The sequence below is a fragment of the Balaenoptera acutorostrata genome, chromosome 13 (genome assembly GCF_949987535.1).
Source record: "Balaenoptera acutorostrata chromosome 13, mBalAcu1.1, whole genome shotgun sequence".
NCBI lineage: Eukaryota > Metazoa > Chordata > Mammalia > Artiodactyla > Balaenopteridae > Balaenoptera > Balaenoptera acutorostrata.
This window is the reverse complement of record NC_080076.1, coordinates 18356690-18377916: the sequence shown is the minus strand read 5'-3', so window position 1 is coordinate 18377916 and position 21227 is coordinate 18356690. Positions and strand designations below refer to the sequence as shown.

At 38.6% G+C, this 21227-nt stretch overlaps 1 protein-coding gene across 2 annotated transcripts in view; it reads left to right on the top strand.

The window, feature by feature from the left end:
- The window catches only part of WDR7 (WD repeat domain 7), a 365561-nt gene that overhangs the window by 249888 nt on the left and 94446 nt on the right, over nucleotides 1-21227 (top strand). For both annotated transcript variants that reach the window (XM_007191962.2, XM_007191960.2), the window contains 4 exons: nucleotides 3324-3510; nucleotides 15110-15227; nucleotides 17516-17665; nucleotides 18260-18342. In XM_007191962.2, the coding sequence (XP_007192024.1) occupies nucleotides 3324-3510; nucleotides 15110-15227; nucleotides 17516-17665; nucleotides 18260-18342 (538 nt within the window). The remainder of the gene's footprint in view (nucleotides 1-3323; nucleotides 3511-15109; nucleotides 15228-17515; nucleotides 17666-18259; nucleotides 18343-21227) is intronic.

Below are 21227 nucleotides of genomic sequence, written 5' to 3'. Positions count from 1 at the left end.
TTCTTTTTTCTTTTGCCCTACCCAGGTACGTGGGGAGTTTCTTGCCTTTTGAGAGGTCTGAGGTCTTCTGCCAGCGTTCAGTAGGTGTTCTGTAGGAGTTGTTCCACGTGTAGATGTATTTTTGATGTATTTGTGGGGAAGAAGGTGATCTCCACGTCTTAACTCCTCCATCTTGAAGGTCCCATTGGTCTTGCCCCTTTGTAATCACGACAGCCTAAATGTTGATCTTTCTAAAATGAAAATCTAATCAAACCCCTCATTTGCTTAAAACTTTCCAATCGTTCCCCATTGTCACCAGAATGAACAAACTCTTCGCATGGCATATAAGGCCCTTTGTGATCAGGCGCTAATGACTTGTCCTGCCACGTGTCTCACTGTTACTGTTCATCCATCTCGTCCTCTTCCCTCTTGTCCATCGCCCCAACCCCTTCTCTTTCCACCGACGAACTTTCCAGCTATATTGAACTATGTGTAATCCCTTGGTCTGGTAGTGTTCTCTCTCATTTGCTGGTCTTTAGACATGCTATTCTGTCTGCCTAGAATGTTTTCTTTCCACACTCCTCTTCTGTGAGTGACAAAGTTTTACTTAGTCTTTAGGTTTTTGTATAGAGGTCACCTTTCCCTGGAAGCCTTCTTATATCCCTAAGATTGGGTTAAGCGCCCCTTTTAGGTTCTGTCTTGATACCTTGTGCTTATAAATGTTCTAACACTCCTCATAATATATTCAAATTACCTGTTTGCTCACCTATATCCTGAGCTACAGTGAATTTTCTTGAGGGAAAGAATTGAGTATTGTTCTGTTTTGTTTCCCCAGCATTTAGTATAATATCAATAAAACAATACTCTATAAACAGTTCCTCAGTGAATCTTTAGATGGAAAGTTTGGGACCAAATTGTGGAAAGTCTTGAGTGAATATCAGGCCAATTTGTTGAACTTCTTAATACTGCCACCAGGAGAGTCTTTTACGAAGGACTCAATCATGATGGCAGGTGGTAGCATCCTTCTCCACCTTGGTTACTCAGTGAGGCAATATTCCCCGATTGTGCAGTAGTGGGGCACTTACATAAAATAAGTAAATATGTGCCTTTGTACAGTTAGATTCCATCTTGAAGAGATTAAAATACCCAATACTTTATTGGGTACCTAAGGTTTAAGAAAAGTTCTGAGAGATAAAACTTAAAATTCATACAATTCCGTCATGAGATTTTTTTCTGTTAATAGAGAAGCGCTATCATTGTCTTAATTTTAGCTTTTTCATCACCTTGGTCCATATTGCAGAGCACCTATATTATATGGAGTCATACGACTTCCTAGATGTCAAGAATAACAGGAAAGTGGTAGATATTCTTGACAGTTTGAAATATTCTGGCAAACTGGAGCCAGGAGCTGCGTTAGAAGTGTACATTCAGTAAAGGCAGGTCTGTTATCCATTTTAGGTCCATAATGTGTGCAAAGCATTGTGCTTGGTGGTTTGGGAGATGCAGAGTTATATGAAACATACTTCCTACCCTCAAGGAGCTAACAAACTTGCTGAGGAGACGGGAAAGGCACCAAAATGCTTATATTTAAAGATAACTTGTGATAAGAGACACATAGGTACTAGCAGAAAATAGAGCATTGGATCTCTTTTTTTCAAGGGGTTTATATTTTTATGATCCACAAAACTTGGAGCTTTACATATTATTTACATAGCTAAGTATGAGAGTAAAATTTTCAAATACATGTATGAATGAAGTATGAATTTCTAGATGTTTTTCTCAAGGAGGCTTTCCATATCTGTGTACCTTTTTCGTTTACGGCAGGAGTTGTTAACCCAAGGTCCGTGGCCTCCTTGAAATCTTTCTGCAGAATTTGATGGATATGTATGTGTATATAGTTTCCTGAGGAAAGGACTGATGGCTTTCAACAGATTCTTTTTATTTTTTTATCTTCTAAAAACATTCTGTTAGAATCTTTAAGGATTCTGTGACTGAGAAGAAATTCAGAACCACTGTATAGAGAGTGCATTCACAGACTTGTCTCAGCTTTACAATATCTTTCTCTTCACCCCCATTTCAATCCATTCTCATTTAACAATTGGCTATAGCATAGCCAATGAGTAAATGCTTTTATTTGTTGAGTGAATTAAATTAAAGTTTATGTGCTATGTTCTTAATTTTAAAAACAGACAAGTTCAACATGTTATTCAGAATGAGCCCTGACTGCCCTTCACTGAACACATGCCAGTGAGGGCACTTGGCAGTACACTTCATTGTTTAATTCATTTAACACTCTGGCCCTTCATGAGTGATAGCTATTATTATCCCCATTTTACAGACAAGGAAGCTGAGGCTCACTGAGTATCTTCCTAAGCCTGCCCCCTAGTAAGTTATAAAATCAGTTAATACTCTGTCTTGAATCTGAAGCCTCTGTTCCCTTTAACTAGTACGCTATACAATAGTATGATTTATAAACTGTTTTGTTTCTTCCCCTCAACAAACAAACAAACAAAAAACCCTCTTCTAAGTTGCAATTTGTTCTTCACAATCCCTGGTGTTTTGGTGTTTTTTAATGTCAGAATGCCTTTGGAAGTAGATGAGCTTTTGTAGCTTAATGACCATTGGCTTAGGTATACAAACGGTTAGCTTGATCTTCAACATAAAGGAATACATATTAATTAAAATCTAGATCATTTCATCAGATTTAGAAGTAATATTGAGCTATTTTTAAAATTGCGTAACAAACTTATGTGAAGAATTTACCACGTACTTGATGTCATTGTCTGCTATTGGTACACCAGAATGTGGAGGAACAAATATGCTTGTCTGGGGCGGTGGCAGGGTGGAGTGGAGACTTTTAAAAACTACACATTCTACCTTCTCCATCCCTCATCCCTGTTGATAATCATTGCCTGTGATGAGAAGTGTTATTGATGAAGCATTTCGCGTATGAATTCTGTTAGGCGCAGAAGAAAGATGAAAAAATACCATCTTACATTATTTGAAAGCATCTTCATTTTGCAGAATGCTGAGTAGGGAGAAACATTGTTTGGAAGTTTAGAATCACTATTATGTTTTGAAATTATATATACATATTTAAATATAGTTATTATGTAATTACAACACTTTAGAATATGGTATAAAATATTGTAGCCTAATTTATCTCTTTAAAGTACATGGCTAAACAAGCTGTAAACTTGAGATCTTTTTATAGTCTTACTATTCAAAACCCCTTGTCAGTTAAAGTAAATCTAAAGTGGTTTATATTTTGAAAATATGCTTCAAAGAAAACATCACAAAAGTAAAATTACTTTATTGCTCTGCCTTTTATTTTGTAATTTTAGGTAAGGCACTGACATTTCTTCTGCTGCAGCCACCAAGCCCCAAACTTCCTCCACACAGTACGATCCGAAGAACAGCCATTGATCTGATTGGACGTGGTTTCACAGTTTGGGAGCCTTACATGGATGTGTCTGCTGTCCTGATGGGGCTTCTTGAACTTTGTGCTGATGCCGAGAAACAACTTGCCAAGTACACGCTCCATTTCAGTTCATTTGGCTTTTATTGGTTTGGTTTGGTTTGGTTTTAGTAGAGGTCATTGATTACTCTTTATAAGTTGCATATGGAGAAAAAAATAGACAAATATCTCAATATATGAAATTTTGGAAATAGACAATGAAAGGGAGATATGTTTCTGTCATTTTAACACAATTGGGATTTAGCTTTGAGCCAATGAATGATTTATCCGCGGCATAGTTTTAAATATATGTTTATTGTGCCTTGAGATATTATCAACTAATAATAATATAAACATATCACATATAAGGAAAATGATATATATAGTTGCTCAAAAATGTTTTACTGCTACAATACCTGGCCAGTTTGGGGAATTACTCCTTTGCGCTCATGTTAATTTTTAAACCAGCTTTATTGAGGTTTCATTTGCACACAGCAGAGGATCAGCCATAAGGAGGTTGCAGTGGTCCAGGGAGGCAGGGATGAGAGTAGAGGAATAGGAAGAGGACCCAAGGCAGTTCCTAAAATGAAACTGGGGCTGGTGATAGAGGTTAGTATTGACTTGAGAACCCAGCCTCCTGATTCCTGGAGGGAGTCTTTTTTGTTTTGTCTTGTTTTGTTTTGATGGCATAATACACATCTAACAGGAAATTTACTACTGTATCCCTGTTAAAGGATACAATTCAGCAGCATTCTCTGCATTCACAGTTATGCAGCCATCACCACTACCTAGTTCCCAGCAGCAGTCACACCAAATGGCAACTCCATACCCATTGAGCAGTCCCTTTCCATTCTCCCCTCCCACTGTCGCCTGACAATCAATAATCTGCTTTCTGTCTCTGTGAATTTGCCTATTCTGAATATTTCATGTAAATGGAATTATACAGTATGTGGCCTTTTGTGTCTGACTTCTTTCACTTAGCATAATGATTCCAAGGTTCCTTCATGTTGCAGCATTTTTCAGTACCTTGTTTCTCTTTATAGTTGAACACTATTCCATTCTATGGATATACCACATTTTATTTACCTGTTCATCTGTTGATGGACATGTGGGTTGTTTCCACTTTGTTTGAACACCTGGTTTTCATTTCTCTGAGGTAGATACCTAAAAGTGGAATTGCTGGGTCACGTGGTAATTCTGTGTTTAACCTACTGAGGAACCACCGAACTGTTTTCCACAGCAGCTGCGCCGTTTTATATTCCTACCGGCAATGTAGGACTTGTCTGCATCCTCGCCAACATTTATCTTCTGGTTTTGTTGTTGCTTTTTTCGTATAGTCATCCTAGCGAGGGTGAATTCCTAGTGGTAGGAATTCTGGAACTGTCCCATGATGCCTCTCTCAATGTACAGGCAGACCTCGTTTTACTGTCCTTCACTTTACTGCGTTTCGCAGATGCTGTGATTTTTTTTTTTTTACAAATCAAAGGTTATGGTAACCCTGCATGGAACAAGTTTGTTGGCAGCATTTTTCCAACAGCATTTGCTCATTCATGACTCTGTGTCTCATTCTTGTAATTCTAGCAATATTTCAAACTTTTTTATTACTATATTTGTTATGGTTGTCTGTAGTCAGTGATCTTTGATGTTATTTTTGTAACTATTGTGACTTTTTTAGCAAGAAAGTATTTTTTAATTAAGGTATGTACATTGTAAAAATACTTAATGATATTGCACACTTAATAGACTACAGTATAGTAGACACATACTTTTTATATGTTTACTGGGAAGCTAAAAAATTCGTGTGCATCGCTTTATTGTGATACTCACTTTATTGCGTTGCTCTGGAACCGAACCTACAGTATCTTTGAGGTCTGCCTGTAAGTGTTATCACGTCTTTGATTTTTTCAGTGAATGGCATTTCATGCTTATCATTGCTAGCCTTTTAAAAAACTAGAGTTCTCTGCCCTTTTCTTCATGGTTGCCTCTCTCATATCCCACAGTTGCCTTATATTCTAGCGTGCTTTGGGCCTGTCATCTTTCTGCTGCTGCTCTATGCTCAGAAGTGGAGACCAGAAAAACAACTGAAGGCTATACTGGAATGCTGTGACTTTGTCCACAGATTGGGCACCCCCAGCCCAAAGTCCCAAGATTGACTGGTAGGGGAAGGGTATTCGTTTCAAACCTAAGCAGCTGTCCTCCCCCTTCACCTGCTTCATACTGCCACGCTTCCTAAACTTCACTTCTGTGTCTCCCTAGCTATACACCCTTCAGTAAATTACTTCACCTCTCACCTCAGTTCCATTTACAAGTTGGAGCTAATTGAATACCTACTTCATAAGATTGATGTTAAGTGAGTTTATATTTGCCAGGTGCTTAGAAGAGCGCTTAGCACATGTTAAGAGATTGAATGGATGTTACCTATATGGGGGGGTGGGGTATGGATGGTGATGCCATTGTCATTGTCCTAGTGTTCAACAGATGGAAGAGATGCCCGTTTCTAGAATAAACACTTCCACATAGTGACAATCAGGATAGTTTCTGGATGGATACAGGTGACCTGAAGGTTCTCGATTGACTTAAAGGATTAGGAGGGAATGTGAGCCCATAAGTTGGCAGCAGTCGTAAGAGGCAGCTGGCCTTTGTGCAAAGCCTGGAACGTATTTTCAACCTTTTACCCTCCCCTTGGCTGCAACTGCCATGGACACGCTCCAAGGAGTCAACAGAGTGGCTTCTTTTACCTCAGCTCTCCTGGTTACCTTGAGAAGCCTTTAATATTTTTGATTGTCCAGAATTTTACTTTGACCTAATTTTATAGCCTATTTTCAAATCTGATCAAACACAATTTCAATAGTACGCAGTCTTGTTTTGTTGCCTGGGAGAAGTAATGGGTTTCTATTTTAGACTAACCATCTAATATTTTGTTTTATTTTGTGTTTAAATAAGTTCACATGAAGCTTATATCAGCAAACATAAAGATGTGCTGTGTTTTATCTACATGGAGTATGTCCACAGACACCAATACTTTAGCTTTCAGTAGGTAATTTAAATCTTGCTATTACATCCTTTTCTGTCATGAAGATTAGTATAACTCTCTACACACAGCTCTGAATAAATGAATGTATCAGCGTGTAGCCTTGAGGAGTCCAATGTAATTTTCATCATGATAAATTGTATAATAAGCAAGAAAATGTTTGCTGATTAATCTATAACAAGATTTAGATTGAAAATGACCTGTTACATCCACGACACACTTGGTACAGGCTGCAGAAGGACTGAGATGGGGCGAAATAGAGAAGCAGGGTGAATGTGCATCTTACCCTCGTGGTGCCTGCGGGGCCGCCCTTCTGTGCCTGATTCCCTGTGCACACGATAGCACCGCTTGGCCGCCTTGCTCCTGACTGTGGTCTTAAGCTTGCTTTATGAAGAAGCTTTGATGTTAGGCTTGTGCTTTTTAAAAAAAAAAAACATAAGCAGTGTTTCCTTCTTTATTTCAATTCTTGTGAGTTTATGAAGGAGGGGGTTCAAGGCAGGGCAGCTCGCTCAGGTTGCTCTCTGGTTCTGAGGAATACATGTGATAGCAGAGTTTCTCTCTTTCCCTCTCTCCCCTGTGTTGACATCCTCTGTCAGAGATGACTCCTGAGAGGCCTCCTGAAAAACTGTACATGCTCAAGACTAATAGAGCATTTTCCCAGAATTAATAACGTTTTTATTTTAGAAATATGACTTAGAATTTTACATCTTTGGAATCAAAATAAAACCAGCTGTTTTCCAGTGTTTTCAAACATCTTGCCCAATTTTAAACTATGTTTATTAACTAAGCAAGCATGTATTGAGTAGCTAATATGTGGAAGGGACAGTGTTAGGTACTATATGTAGTGACAAACTTTCATGAAACAAAGACGCTTCACGTGACTTGCAGTCTTACAGGAAAGATAAGATCTTACAGGAAAGAAGGAGAGTAAAAGGTATGGAGATTCAGAGCACGGCAGATGAATCACAGGGGGGTACCCAGACAGTACCCAAGGAAGAATTTCATTTGAATCTTTCCTTTGAATGACTGTGAGGAGAGGTGGGGAAGAATAACTACGACGTGCGAAAGGACAGATGGGGAAGGCCCAGGCACGCCCCAAAGAGGCTCAGGAGCAGCTGCACGCATAGGGACATGAAAGTAAACATTGTTTTTAGCTAATTTTATTTATGAATTCCTTGCAGAAATTCAACCCTGGGATGCTCCCATCAAAAACTTGAACATAATTGCCTTACTCATTATCTCTGGGGAATAGAATTGGGTTCAAAGAGAGGATTGGTTTTACCTTTTTCTTTATTAAAAGAGTGTAAAAATGACTATAAAAGATTATAAAACGAATCTGAGACAGGTGCTTTCTCTTGTCCAGGAAAAGGTGAGGTTCAAACCCAGGTGTTACTGACACCAAAAGCCACGCCCCCACCCCTGTGCCATCTTGCATTTGAAATCTTTTTTTTTTTAGGCTCCTTCTCAAAGGAGCTGGTGATGGTGATGCAAATGATAATTATAGCCACACTTTATGATCTTTTTTTTTTAAATCAGTCATCAATTTTATACACATCAGTGTATACATGTCAATCCCAATCACCCAATTCAGCACACCACCCTCCCCACCCCACCGCGGTTTTCCCCCCTTGGTGTCCATACATTTGTTCTCTACATCTGTGTCTCCACTTCTGCCCTGCAAACCGGTTCAGCATTTGAAATCTTATACCCAGAGAATTAAAGACCAACAGAGTACTAAATTCAAAACGACCTATTAAAAGGACCTAAAAGAGGTCAACTCAGAATTTTTAGATTTTTAAAATCTATTTAATGAAATCATTTTCATCAAGAATTTTGTGCCTTCTGGAAATTAGAAGCCCATTTAAATATCAGTAAACTCCTTGACAGCTTGGGCCATGTTTCGATACTATGTGTTTATTCTTATGTGTTCAAACACCTGTTATATGATTTGCATTGTTATTTGCAATAAACATTTAATAAAGTCCTAGAATTTTAGAGACAAAAATCTTCTTCAACAGCATGCAATCCAGTGCCCTTAATATGCTATTAAGTAAAAATAAGTTGTAGCGATTAAACAACTTGTCTGAGGTTACACTAGTCCTGTGAGAGCTAAGACTATCACTTAGGTCTCCCGACTCCCATTTTGCTGCTTCCATACCGCATGGTTATGTCACCCTTTATATAATGAGAGAGCCACAGGTAGAATTTTATGTGAGGAATTTTTAAGTTAATGATTATGGGCTGTTTATTCATGATGGACTGTTTAATTGAAAATGGAAGGCTGCACTTCGTTGAAATCATAAGTTAAGTCATCCCCAGCTGATTGTGAAAATAATAGAAATGTATGCAGTATTATCTTTTTTAAAAATCCATGGATTTTTAGATCAGCATGGTTATGGACATATGGGTAAAATGTTAGAAACAGTAGAAAATCCTACTTTTTTTTTATGTAAAAGTACAGAAGAATCCTTGTGCTTTTGTACGTGTTGTGGTCTGTGATTCTGATTCCATTTTCCTAGTTCATGTTGCAGACCTTTACTCTGAAAGAGAACAGCAGAGCAGGGCCGGCCCAGCTGCTGAAGGTGCCCGACTCTCACCTCATACTGCTGTGACTGAGGGATGTGAATGAACTACACAAAGTCCATTGCTTTTCTGGAATATGCACAGTTGCCAAACTTTAAGGGAGAAACATACAGTCATTGGAAACCACACATGCTCTGATAACATAGATAAGCCTTATATGTTGGAAAGAGTCTTTCTGGACAATATAAAATAGAGTTGGAGAAAAAAGAATTGACATTTTAACTCAGATCTCAATCATATTTTTTAGATTTGAGAGCCAGAGAGTAAAGATCACATCATACAAACACTAAGGTGCTTTAGGCTTCAATATTTAAATTATTTTTCCTATTCACATGACATTTATTTTTAATAGAAAGTTTATAATTGGAGGAAACCATTTAACTAAATCATGTTGGCATACATTTTATTCATTGTAAATATATACAATATATAGGAAATAGGTCTAAAAGATATGCACTTGGAGGAATTGCCACCTTTGAGTTTAGAAAATTAATGCCACCTGTGACTTATCAGGTTTAGGTCCCACATGACAAAGAGGAATTGCTGATTCCCTATTACATTAAAGACAATTGTTAACACACCTATTTTACCAGGGAGGGGTAGAATGGAATTCCCAGATGATACGTAATTATGTATTTTCAAAATAATTTTAGTCTTCGTTTTAGATGAGGAGTGTTTTCAATGCCCTGTTACTGTTTGTCTTAGTTTGCTTGGGCTGCCATTACAAAGCACCACAGACTGGGCTACTTAAACAACAGACATTTATTTCTCACAGTCCTGGAGGCTGGGAAGTTCAAGGTCAAGGTGCTGGTAAGACCTCATTCTGAGGTCTGTTCTCCTGGCTTGTAGGCTCCGCCATCTTGCTGTGTCCTGACTTGACTTCTTTGTGACCAAGATTGGAAGAGAGAGGTAGAGCAAGCTCTCTGGTGTCTCTCATAAGGGCACTAATCCCATCACAAGGGCCCCACCTTCGTGGCCTTATCTAACTCTAATTATCTCCTAGAGGCCTGTCTCCATATACCATCACATTGAGGCTTAGGGCTTCAACATATGAATTTTAGGGAGACACAAGCATTCAGTCCATAATCGTGTTGACTATGATTTGCAGGTTATTCTATGAAAGTTGTGTTTCCCGCCCCCCTGCCGAATATTCCCTTACAGCATTCCATAGTTTGACAGATGGGTGAAGTCTGACAGTTGTAGACAGTGACATTTAACTGAGGTGGTCTTACATGTAAGTTTTAAAAAGCTTTTACTGCCATGGAGTAAGGGTTAGAACAGGGTTAAATGAGCAGTCAAGTAAGGATTGAGCTTGGCCTGAGTGGACTATTTTTCTATTCATGGTTTTTATTTATAATATCTATCATCTCTGGTATTTCATATTGGATGTGTATACTGAAATGCTGAGTAAAACAGAGAGTGTGTCATATCATATTTTTCAGAATAAAGACTGAAACAAAGACCCACCCTGTAAACCTGTGTAACAAATGATCTGCATAACAGCCAGATAAGCAGGATCAGGTGAAAAGAGTGAGTTCTGTGTTTACATACAGATTGCAGAATAAGGCAGACATCCCCTTTAATTTCAAGCCTCTGATAGTATGACCCTTCCTTGTTCAGTTAGAATCGCACATTAAAATATATCACACACCCAGTGCACTTTTGACTTTCAAGATAACTACATGCAGAATTAGACTTTGTCTATTGGGACCACCAGATCAATTACTTTGACTTCATTTCTTGGTCAATTCAGTCGAATAACTGGCATAAGTGATTTTTTTATTTTCCTGCTGAATTTGCCAGGTAACTTCATTTACCTTCATTTAACTATTGAGCTACCACTATGTCCAAGGGCTGTAGTAGGCACATTGCAGGGGGTAGGGAGTGATACACAGGATTAGAAGGCATGGTCCTAGTCTGTCTTTTGGTTCACAGTATAAAACTAATTCAGAATGAGAGTCAGTGCTAAAGGCCCGGAATGAACAGGTTTTGTCATTGGTTATTTTTGTTTCAATAGATGGTAATTGAGTGCTGTAGCAATTGCAGAATACCACATGGGCTTCCACAAGAATTGAACAGAGGGAAGGGAGGAGAGTGTGCTAGTGGGGAAAGGGGTAGTGGAGAACCATTAGCAAAATACTACGATTAAAAAAGGAATCGAATTTTAGGGACCAGCTTTGAAATTAGTCTGGCCTCGGGAGCATGGACGTGGAAATGACTGAGTTACAAATTAGCAAAACAAGATTATGGAGGGCCTGGAATCTCCAGCCAAGGAGTTTAAGATTTTTCTAAGCACTAGGACCCAGTGCGGTTTTTAAGCAGGTTAACCATGAAATAAAGTTGGTGCTTTGGAAAGATTACTCTGGCAGGGGTGCATTGAAGAGGCTGTAGTCAGGAGAGACAAGGTTTCTCTTCTGCCCCTGTTGCCTGGGCGACTCCCTTCTGTTATCACGCTCACAGCCCACCCGCTTGTGCACTGTGGATGCTCTGACGGTCACTGCAGAGCCCTGACCTCAGAGCAAGAGCTGCATCCACATTCTGAAGTCCTACCCTCAGACTGCCAGACACTGATGACAGGAATCACTCAAATGCACACGTTGGTGCCTCTACAGATTGTTGGGTGGTCCAGCTTCCCAACAGCTGGAATCCAATGGGCAGCACTTTTCTATGTCTTTGGTTCGCTTCCTTCCCCATTAACCCCACTTTATCACTTTTCTTCCTATAAGAAGTTTGCCAATTTCCCCAAATTCATAAGGTCATTTGCTGAGGAGGAAGGGTAATGTGTGACTAAGCCTTTAACTCGAAACTAGTGACCTGCCATTCATTGATCTCATTTTCTTTTCACTTTGTTTCTATTTGTAAGAGTCATCTTTGGTTGAGAAGAAGCACCTATTGTACCTGTAATTGTCAGATGCAGGGCTAGATGTTTTTGCATTTGTCATCTCATTTAATCTTCTCATCAACCTGGTGAAGTCGGTATTTTAATATAGCCATTTTACTGACATTGTGCTTATTCAGTCTAGGGTGGCCACAGGGCACAGCATAAGGGCAGGGGGACAATATCCACTTGTCACTGTGGTGTGAGCCTTGGAAGTCTGTCAGCTGACCTCCCCCACCCTCAGGTGCACACACACATGTGCATATCCATGTGTATTTATTCTTTCTTTCTCTCTCTCCCCTCTGCCTCGCCTCCGCTGGCCCCTTTTTAGCATCCCACTAAACTTTTCTCCTCCATGCAAGGAACAGAGACGGGGTGGAAGAGAGGACTTAGAGGTGGGCGGTGAGTTTGCAAGGATCCTGTTTATGTGAATAAAACTCTGCTTTCCAACTGCAAGAGGTCACGACAGCACAGCTGGGAATGGGCAGGACTTACACGGACTCCAGAAGGATGCTGTAACGCCTGTCCTGTGGAAGCCAGGCCCCATCTCTTAGCGAGCAGTGCATCCATGGGGAAGGCACGCAGAGCCAGGAAGGGCAGCAGGGGCAACATCTTCTCTATCCCTGTATTTCCCTTGATTCAGCCTGGCCCTGCAGGTAACCACGTCACCAACATACGGATGTAAGTTTCAAGTACAACAACCGTCAGGTCTGTTTCATAAGCTCAGCCATCGCCTGTCCTATACCTACCTGTAAAGTTGGTCATCGGTACCCACATGTAAGACTTCTTTCTTTAGCTGAATTTGATCTTTTTGAGGGTTTTTGATTTCCAGTTCTGCTATTTAGTACAGTTGCTCTCTGTTACAACTTTATCTCCATACCAGTTGATAACCGTGCATCCTGTATCTTCATTCAATCCACTGTTGATACTGAATAAAACAGAGCGGAGGTCCAGGTATTACAACATACCACTAGAAAGCTCTCTCAGGGATGCAGTCTAGCCAGTCATCCAAAAGTGCTGAGTTTAGTCATGTTAACAATTCATTCATCCAATTAACCACAGTATCGTCCAGCCCCTCCCTCTTTATTTTCTCCAGAGGTCGGCTATCCTGAAAGATATTACGCTGCTACCTTGGCTCCTCACTGACCTTCTCTGGACCTGATTTCTCCCTCGTAAAATGCTGATATCACCACCTCATACGGATGTTCTGGGCAGATGCAAGAGGACATGATGTAGCGCAGGGAAACTCCACTTCAACCCTCTACCTACGGGTCCCGTCCACTTCTTTTTCCTCCTCTCGTGCCTCCCACATGTGGGGTGGGCCGCCCTGGAAATAGCCACCCTTTCTCCCTGGCTGACTGCTTGGCAGGGATGTTGCCTAGGGGATCTTTCCAACTTCAACATCCTGTGATTTTACTGATCTTAGGAAAGTTGATTTAGGTTTGTTCAGAATTATTCAATTAACATACCATTTTTGTCTGTTTCAGGCTTTCAATATTATCAACATCTATTCATCCACACTGATGACAGGAAACATCATAGAGTATCTGAAAAGTTTAGCTTTTGAATTTTTTTAAAACTTAGCTTACTAATGATCTAAAACTTTACAATAATTTTTTAAGCGATCTAGCCCAGCACTACTCACATAGTAAACATTTCTTTTCCTGAATTCTCAATAATAAAGTTTAATCCAGAAGAGAAACTGCTCTTCTGATGGGCATCTCCGTCCAGCCCCCACTGGGTCCCGAAGGCGTCAGGACCTTCCATGGGGGTGATGCACCCATCAATGCATCCCTTCTGTTTATTGCTCAATATGCGTGTTTGTTCTCTCAGCTCACATCTGTCTTTTTTGTGGTAAACAGGAAAGGAAAGCTCTCCATCGTCTTCTCCTCTGAGTTCCCACTTTGTGTCTACCCTCAGTTTGGAAAAAAAGAGTAGAGACAGTTATATGAACAGACAGAGACTGAGCAATGTAAAAGTCACAAAGAAATAAGCACAATTTTCTGTAATCAATTTACCTTTTAAGAATGATGGGAATGCCTATGTGATGCCTCCTTATTTTTTAACTAAAAGTTAAAATAATGATTCTTAGATCAATTATAGAGATACTTGTAAACTTCCTGAAAATTTTTAGTAAATGTAATTCATTTGACACATGAAACACAAAGATTATTTAATTGGAGCAGGACAGATCTTAATATAATTTCATATGGATATTTAAATACCAAGGTTATTTAACTAGCGAGAGAAGCTATAATGGATCTGTTACTGAGTAACAAATTATTCCCTGTACACAGTTGATGTGTGGGTCACATGCCACGCTTTAATGAAAAATAAGCCTTAATACTTTTCACAGTAGTCTATATAAAATATAAAGGAAGCTTACAAACAGAAGAATATTATCATTTTTATGTTTTAGGAGTGGCAAAGGAATATATAGCAGCACTATCCTATCAGGACATCCTCACAGTCTAGAAAGATTTATTTCATCATGTACATATTCTTGTATATAGCCTGGACCATGTCATGTGTATGTTCTTTATAGAGAGAGAGTAAGTATCAGTTAATAGAATTTTTTGCAACAATACTGAATACCTACTGGCAGAAAATGCTGATTAGTAGATTGGTTCTGAAAGTACTGAGTGTAAGGGTAAACTAGCGCTACTGAGGGTATTTCAAACTAAAAATAATATATAAACTGAAAATAATTTTGTGGTTTTCAGTTCTTTGGTAATTTTATGGACAGGAGTAAATTTTGCTTCCTCTCAGATATAGGCCTTAAATACAGCCTTTTTACTTGGCCTTATAAACAAATTTTTACCTTTAACTTTTTTAAGGAAAAAAATTGAAAGTGCTCTGCACAATATTCTTTCTTGCCTTATTCGGAGCTATGTGATATGTATTCAGTACTAGTTCTTGATAATTTGTTAACAAGGCGTTTTTAACACTTTGGACAGATGCACATACTGTTTTCAATCTTCACGGTTAATTATTCGATTTTGTATTTGATGCCAGAACACCCTGACTCCTAATCACTGCTCATTGTTGCAAGTCCATTATATTCTAACTGTTTGAGTGCTCCCATTGACCTTGAACTGACATTATAAGCTGTGTCTAATCTTTTCAGTCTATATTTCTAATGCTTCTTTTCTTTCTTCCTTTTTTTCTGATCCCTGTTTAGCATCACAATGGGGCTGCCTCTGAGCCCTGCAGCTGACTCTGCCCGCTCCTCGCGGCATGCCCTATCTCTCATTGCCACGGCCAGACCACCCGCCTTCATCACGACTATAGCCAAAGAGGTGAGAGGAACTTCTCGGTGTGCTCCGTCTTCTCATTTAGAGGAATTATCTCATAGTGTGAGCCGAGGGTCCGTATCTATCGATAATCCTTACAGTTTGTTCTAGAACAATGCAAGTTAATAATTTAGATCTGGGATGAATACATATGTACCTGTGTGCATGCACACTGAATTCCACAGCGGTGCATTCATTACTTGTGCTTTTGTAGTCATTTCTGTTCTCAATGTTAATTCACTTGTAAATATTTGTATTTACGGTAATTTCTCAATCTGAAATACAGCAGGCTTGTTCAAATTAAAATATATTAAAGGTATCCACATTTTACAAGTGTAAGTATCTACCTATAATCAAAACAAAACTTATTTAACACTGGCTCTCCAACTGTAAACAAAAATGTAAGTCATAAACTTGCTAATTGTTTTTCCTATTACATGTCACAGTTAAAGACTTGAATGCCAATTGATTCCCGCATTCTTGGTGCTCTAATTGCCCACATCTAACTGAAAAACTAGTAAAGAACAATGAACCAATTATAAGGTCTTTCCTATAGGTCTTAGTAGTGGGAGAAAAGGCAAGGAAGATAAAGTCCTAAATTTTCTTTAAAGGTTTGTTCCATTTTAGCATGAATAATGTGCAGACTCGGTGTCCGTGGGGTATGGGCTCTACCTGAGTTGTTTTTCCTGTAGCTAAGATGAATTTTTAAAATACTAAATAAATACCTCGGAGTCTGCCCTGATAACCTACAACCTACTGGGCCTATGTCTGCCCCAGAGCCATCCTTAATAGGCATGCAGCAAATATTTGTGACATGAATGTAGCTAGAAAGGAGGAAAGAAGGGCCTAATAGCAGATTGTATGGGTTTATATGAGGCAGTGGGACTTTGAATTCACACCTAAAATAGATTTGCAGACTAAGGGGCTTTGTTTTTCTAACAGTGCATAGTGGTGCAGTGAAAGTCCACTGTGTTTAAAATATACACATGTATGTTATATGTCTATATTTTATAGATAGTATATATTTGTATAAAGTGTATGTATGTATAAATGAACAGATTTATTAGACGTGGGATTTTTTTTTTACCAGTTTTTCATATCAGTGGAATATGCAGAGATACTAATATTGAATATACTGAATAAGCCTTACATCAGTCTGATACAGATACAGGTCTTATAAAGGCCAGGCATTAAATTGCCTCTTTAAAGAGAGTAAACAAGTATTTTATATTAATTGTGTTTTTGAACTTAATTTTCACCATTTACATATGAGTATTTTTAAATGAACTCTTAGAATAGCCGTGCTTGGGGTTTGTTCTACTCCAGCATTTGACTAGAAAGGTAATTTTTAAATATTTTAATGTTAATGGTCTAACTAATTGCCAATGATTCCCACATTCTTAGTGTTCTAACTAATATTTTAATGTAATAGTCCACATTTATTACCTTTTAAAAACAAGTTTTCCACTTCACTTAGAGGTTTAGAGTAAAATACTGCAGTATTTCTCACCATGACAGCTGTCCCTAACCCCATCCCCATGCCCACTCCTGCATGGCTGGCCCAGGGCCTGTTAATGCTGTTTCTCCTCTGAACTGTTAAGACTTAACAATTTGTACAAGGAAGAAAAATCACACTGAACTTACATTACAGTTGACCCTTGAACAACATGGGTTTGAACTGCGCAGGTCCACTTATATGCGAATTTTTTTCAGTAGTAAATACTACAGGACTGAACATTCTTGTGGATGGTTGAATCCTTGGGCACAGAGGGCCGACTATAAGTTGTACACGGATTTTCAACTCCGTGGAGGGTTGGCGCCCCTAACTCCCAGCATTGTTCAAGGGTCAGCTGTATTTACACAGTGTTCATTATTTTTGGAGGTATGTTTTTTTAAAATTTCCCAACTTGATTATAAAGCACCTAGAATGGCGCCTGGGACACAGTAAGTGCTATGTAAGCATCATTTACCATTATTACTTGAGAACAAGAATCATGTCTTATACGCGCTGGTGTCTCCTAACTGCTACCCACCTCAATGCCGAATATGCAAGATTCACAAACCTTCCGTCTCATATAATGCCCAAGAACTAGAATTCTATTAAGGAATACATACTGAGTGTTTATTGTACTAAGTACTTTCTTTGTAATTAAAAGTGTTTCCTGACCCACCCCAAGACATTTGTTTTTGTTGATTTTTTTTTCTGTTGTATTAGTAAGTGAAAAACCAGTGGCTAGAAATGTAAAAGTCTATCAAGTGTCGACCATATCTACAGCATGGAAATATTTTTCTAGGTGCACAGACATACTGCTCTTGCAGCAAATACCCAATCCCAGCAGAATATGCACACCACAACTCTTGCCCGAGCTAAAGGGGAGATTCTGAGAGTCATTGAAATTCTTATTGAAAAGATGCCCACGGATGTCGTGGATCTTCTCGTGGAGGTAAGAATATTCTGTTTTAAATTATATCAGTACATCTACAGCTAAATTAAATATTCTAGTGTAGTAATATAAATTAGCATCTTTATTTCCAGCACCTCTAAAAGAAAGAAAGAGATGACTAAAATGAATGAACTTTTGTATCATTTCTGGAGACTTTATTTAAATTTCCTCAAAAATCAAAATGATTACTGTGTCCATTTACCATTCACATGGAATGGGCTGTATTAGAGTAGTTTTTAAAGGTTATAGTCTCTTCCGTATCTTTCACTATAAGTAAAACAGAACATAGAGTGTGCTTGAATAAAAGCTACCTATCCTGTACATAAATAGGAATTGCCTTTCAAGTAAACAAGTCTGGTTTCTTTATTTTACTGTGTGCTGTCTTTAAAAAATGGTTTTCACAGGTAAGAGAAAGGATGGCCTATAGTATAAAGTAAGTACACTGTAATTTTAGTAAATATACTGTAGTTTTAAAGTAAATATCAAAATCAAACTATGTAGAATTTTAATGCAAATGAGACCTAAGTTAATAATTTAAATTATGGAAAATGAAGTATTTGAAACTAATTTTAGATTTGTGTCTTTTCTGTAAAGGTTATGGACATCATTATGTACTGCCTTGAAGGATCTTTAGTTAAAAAGAAAGGTCTCCAGGAATGTTTCCCAGCCATCTGCAGGTAAAGAACCCTTCAATTGCATGCAAAATAAATAATTTTTAGTAACAAATAATTTAAAACAATTTTTTGAGCAGGATGAGTTAGTAGTTGTGCCCAATTAGAATTCCAATTATGAATTAATATCTGCTTACTTTCTAAAACAATTTAAGCACCTTATATTTAGTCAAAAACACAACTATAATAGAACCACTATTTGAAATTGTGTTGTGAAGAGGTTTTCTCAAAACCTAGAAAAAATGAGTAAGAGATAGCATCTATTAAATGTGTCTGGGGCTTCCCTGGTGGCGCAGCGGTTGAGAATCTGCCTGCCAATGCAGGGGACACGGGTTCGAGCCCTGGTCTGGGAAGATCCCACATGCCGCGGAGCAACTAGACCCGTGAGCCACAACTACTGAGCCTGCGCGTCTGGAGCCTGTGCTCCGCAACAAGAGAGGCCGCGATAGTGAGAGGCCTGCGCACCGCGATGAAGAGTGGCCCCCACTTGCCGCCTTTAGGGAAAGCCCTCGCACAGAAACAAAGACCCAACGCAGCCATAAATAAATTAAAAAAAAAAAAAAAAGACTAAATGTGTCTGTATTCTTATATCCATTACTCAAATTAGCTTTTACATTACAAAAAGGAGAGTTAGGAAGCTATAACTTAGAGGAGGAAGATATACTTTTCAGCCAATAGAAACATTTATGCCAACTTTTTGCTGGTAAATTTTATTTTTGATATAAAGGCCAGCATTTGCATATTCTCCTAAATACAGGTGTTTTCCCTCTGAGAAAACAGGCCAAGAGCAGTTCAAAGAAGTCAAGAACAGTTAAAACTTTTATAAACAATGTTGTATATGTGAAGTATAACTCTAATAATTTGTATATGTATAGCATTTAATTGTTATGAAGTGAAGATTTTTAAAATGTCGAAATGTAGTCACCTTATGTTTATTTTTAATCTCTTAAGTAGTTTTTGGCTCTCAGAATGTTTATAGCTTGAGATACATTTTGTTTAAAAAAAATTTTTTTTTTAATAAATTTATTTATTTATTTATTTTTGGCTGTGTCGGGTCCTCGTTGCTGGCACATGGGTTTTCTCTAGTTGCAGCGAGCAGGGGCTGCTTTTCGTTGCGGTGCGCAGGCTTCTCGTTGCAGTGTGCGGGCATCTCGTTGCGGTGGCTTCTCTTGCTGTGGAGCACAGGTTCTAGGCACCCAGGCTTCAGTAGTTGTGGCACGCGGGCTCAGTAGTTGTAGCTCGCCGGCTCTAGAGCACAGGCTCAGTGGTTGTGGCGCACGGGCTTAGTTGCTCCGCAGCATGTGGGATCTTCCCAGACCAGGGCTCGAACCCGTGTCCCCTGCATTGGCAGGTGGATTCTTAACACTGCGCCACCAGGGAGGTCCCTAAAAATTTTTTTACCTCCATGTGTTCGGTAGAAAGAGTGTTAAAGTCTGTTGAAGATAATTGTTTTTGTAGAAAACAGAGCAACCAGTTAGTCATAGTTACATAACATTTTTCTTGTTAAGACAAGCTCAGTGATATCCTTACTTATGTTTGCTCGGTTCTGTGAGTATATTGTAGTGGAAGGCTTTATTTCAGACTCTAAGTTTCCTGAAAGCAGTGGCGTTACACTATGCATCTTTATGCCTTTTGTATTTCCTGGCATTTCAAAAATATTTGCTGAATTAATTGTACTCTGCGTCTTCCCAAATCTTTCGTCATATTTACAGTAGATTTTACATCCTAGTCTCTTCATTTTGCTGCTTCTGATTTATGCCATCCAGAAGTTAAATCAAGAACACATAGAAAATGATTATGCTGTAGTATACATGTGTACAGATATTTTCTTGTGATATAGAGTAGGCATGTTAGGATACGGTAATTTTTTAACATCATGCCACATTAATTCTGGTTTGTGTTCTTTTTATTAAAAATTATATATATTAAATGTTTTTGTGTAATTAACTGATGTTAAAAATACATGTAGTTGTTATATTCCCAGTCGATTATTCTCTAAGGAAATGTCTATGCAAAAATGGACATTTATCTGTCACTTAATGGAGGTGAGGAAGCAGTTTCATTAGGGATTATCTTACTGAAGGTTAGCAAAGCATTGCTTACAGCAGTCACTGCTGTGTAAATAACCCTCCTGGAGCTAACGTGAGGGAATTGTTCAACATGTAAAGGGCCTACCTTTGCCCTTGCTGGAAGCCTGACTTCTCCCCAGTTCCTTCAGTCACCTTACTTTCTGCACATCCACTTTGGTTTGCTCTTGTTTAATCACTGGAGAGCAAGGTTTCTGCTTGAATGCTAAGGAGGCAGGTGTCTAAACGGAACGCTCGGTACCAGTTTTTTTCTGATTTGAGAGAAAGCAATTGTATTTTGTTTATTAATTTAATAACATTTATTCAACATCTACTGTGTATCAAGTGCTGACTAAGCTCTGGGGGTGCAATGATGAATGAGATGATGTCCTCAAGGAGCACAGTGTCTAATAGGGCAGGTAATTATTTTTTGTTTTGTTTTGTTTGTTTGTTTGTTTATACTGCAGGTTCTTATTAGTCATCAATTTTATACACATCAGTGTATACATGTCAATCCCAGTCGCCCAATTCAGCACACCACCATCCCCACCGCCCCGTGGTTTTCCCCCCTTGGTGTCCATACGTTTGTTCTCTACATTTGTGTAGGGCAGGTGATTATAAAGATAAGTAACGCCAGGGTGCTGTGTTATGTGCTGGGAGGGAATTACGTACGAGGGACAGGGTTGGGCAATAAATGCAGTGCTTAACTCTGGATATGGGAGGCTTAGAGAGTTCACAGAAGAGGAATAATAATAATAATAATAATAATAATAATAATAATAATAATAATAATAATAATAATAATAATGGAGTCTTGGAAAGTTT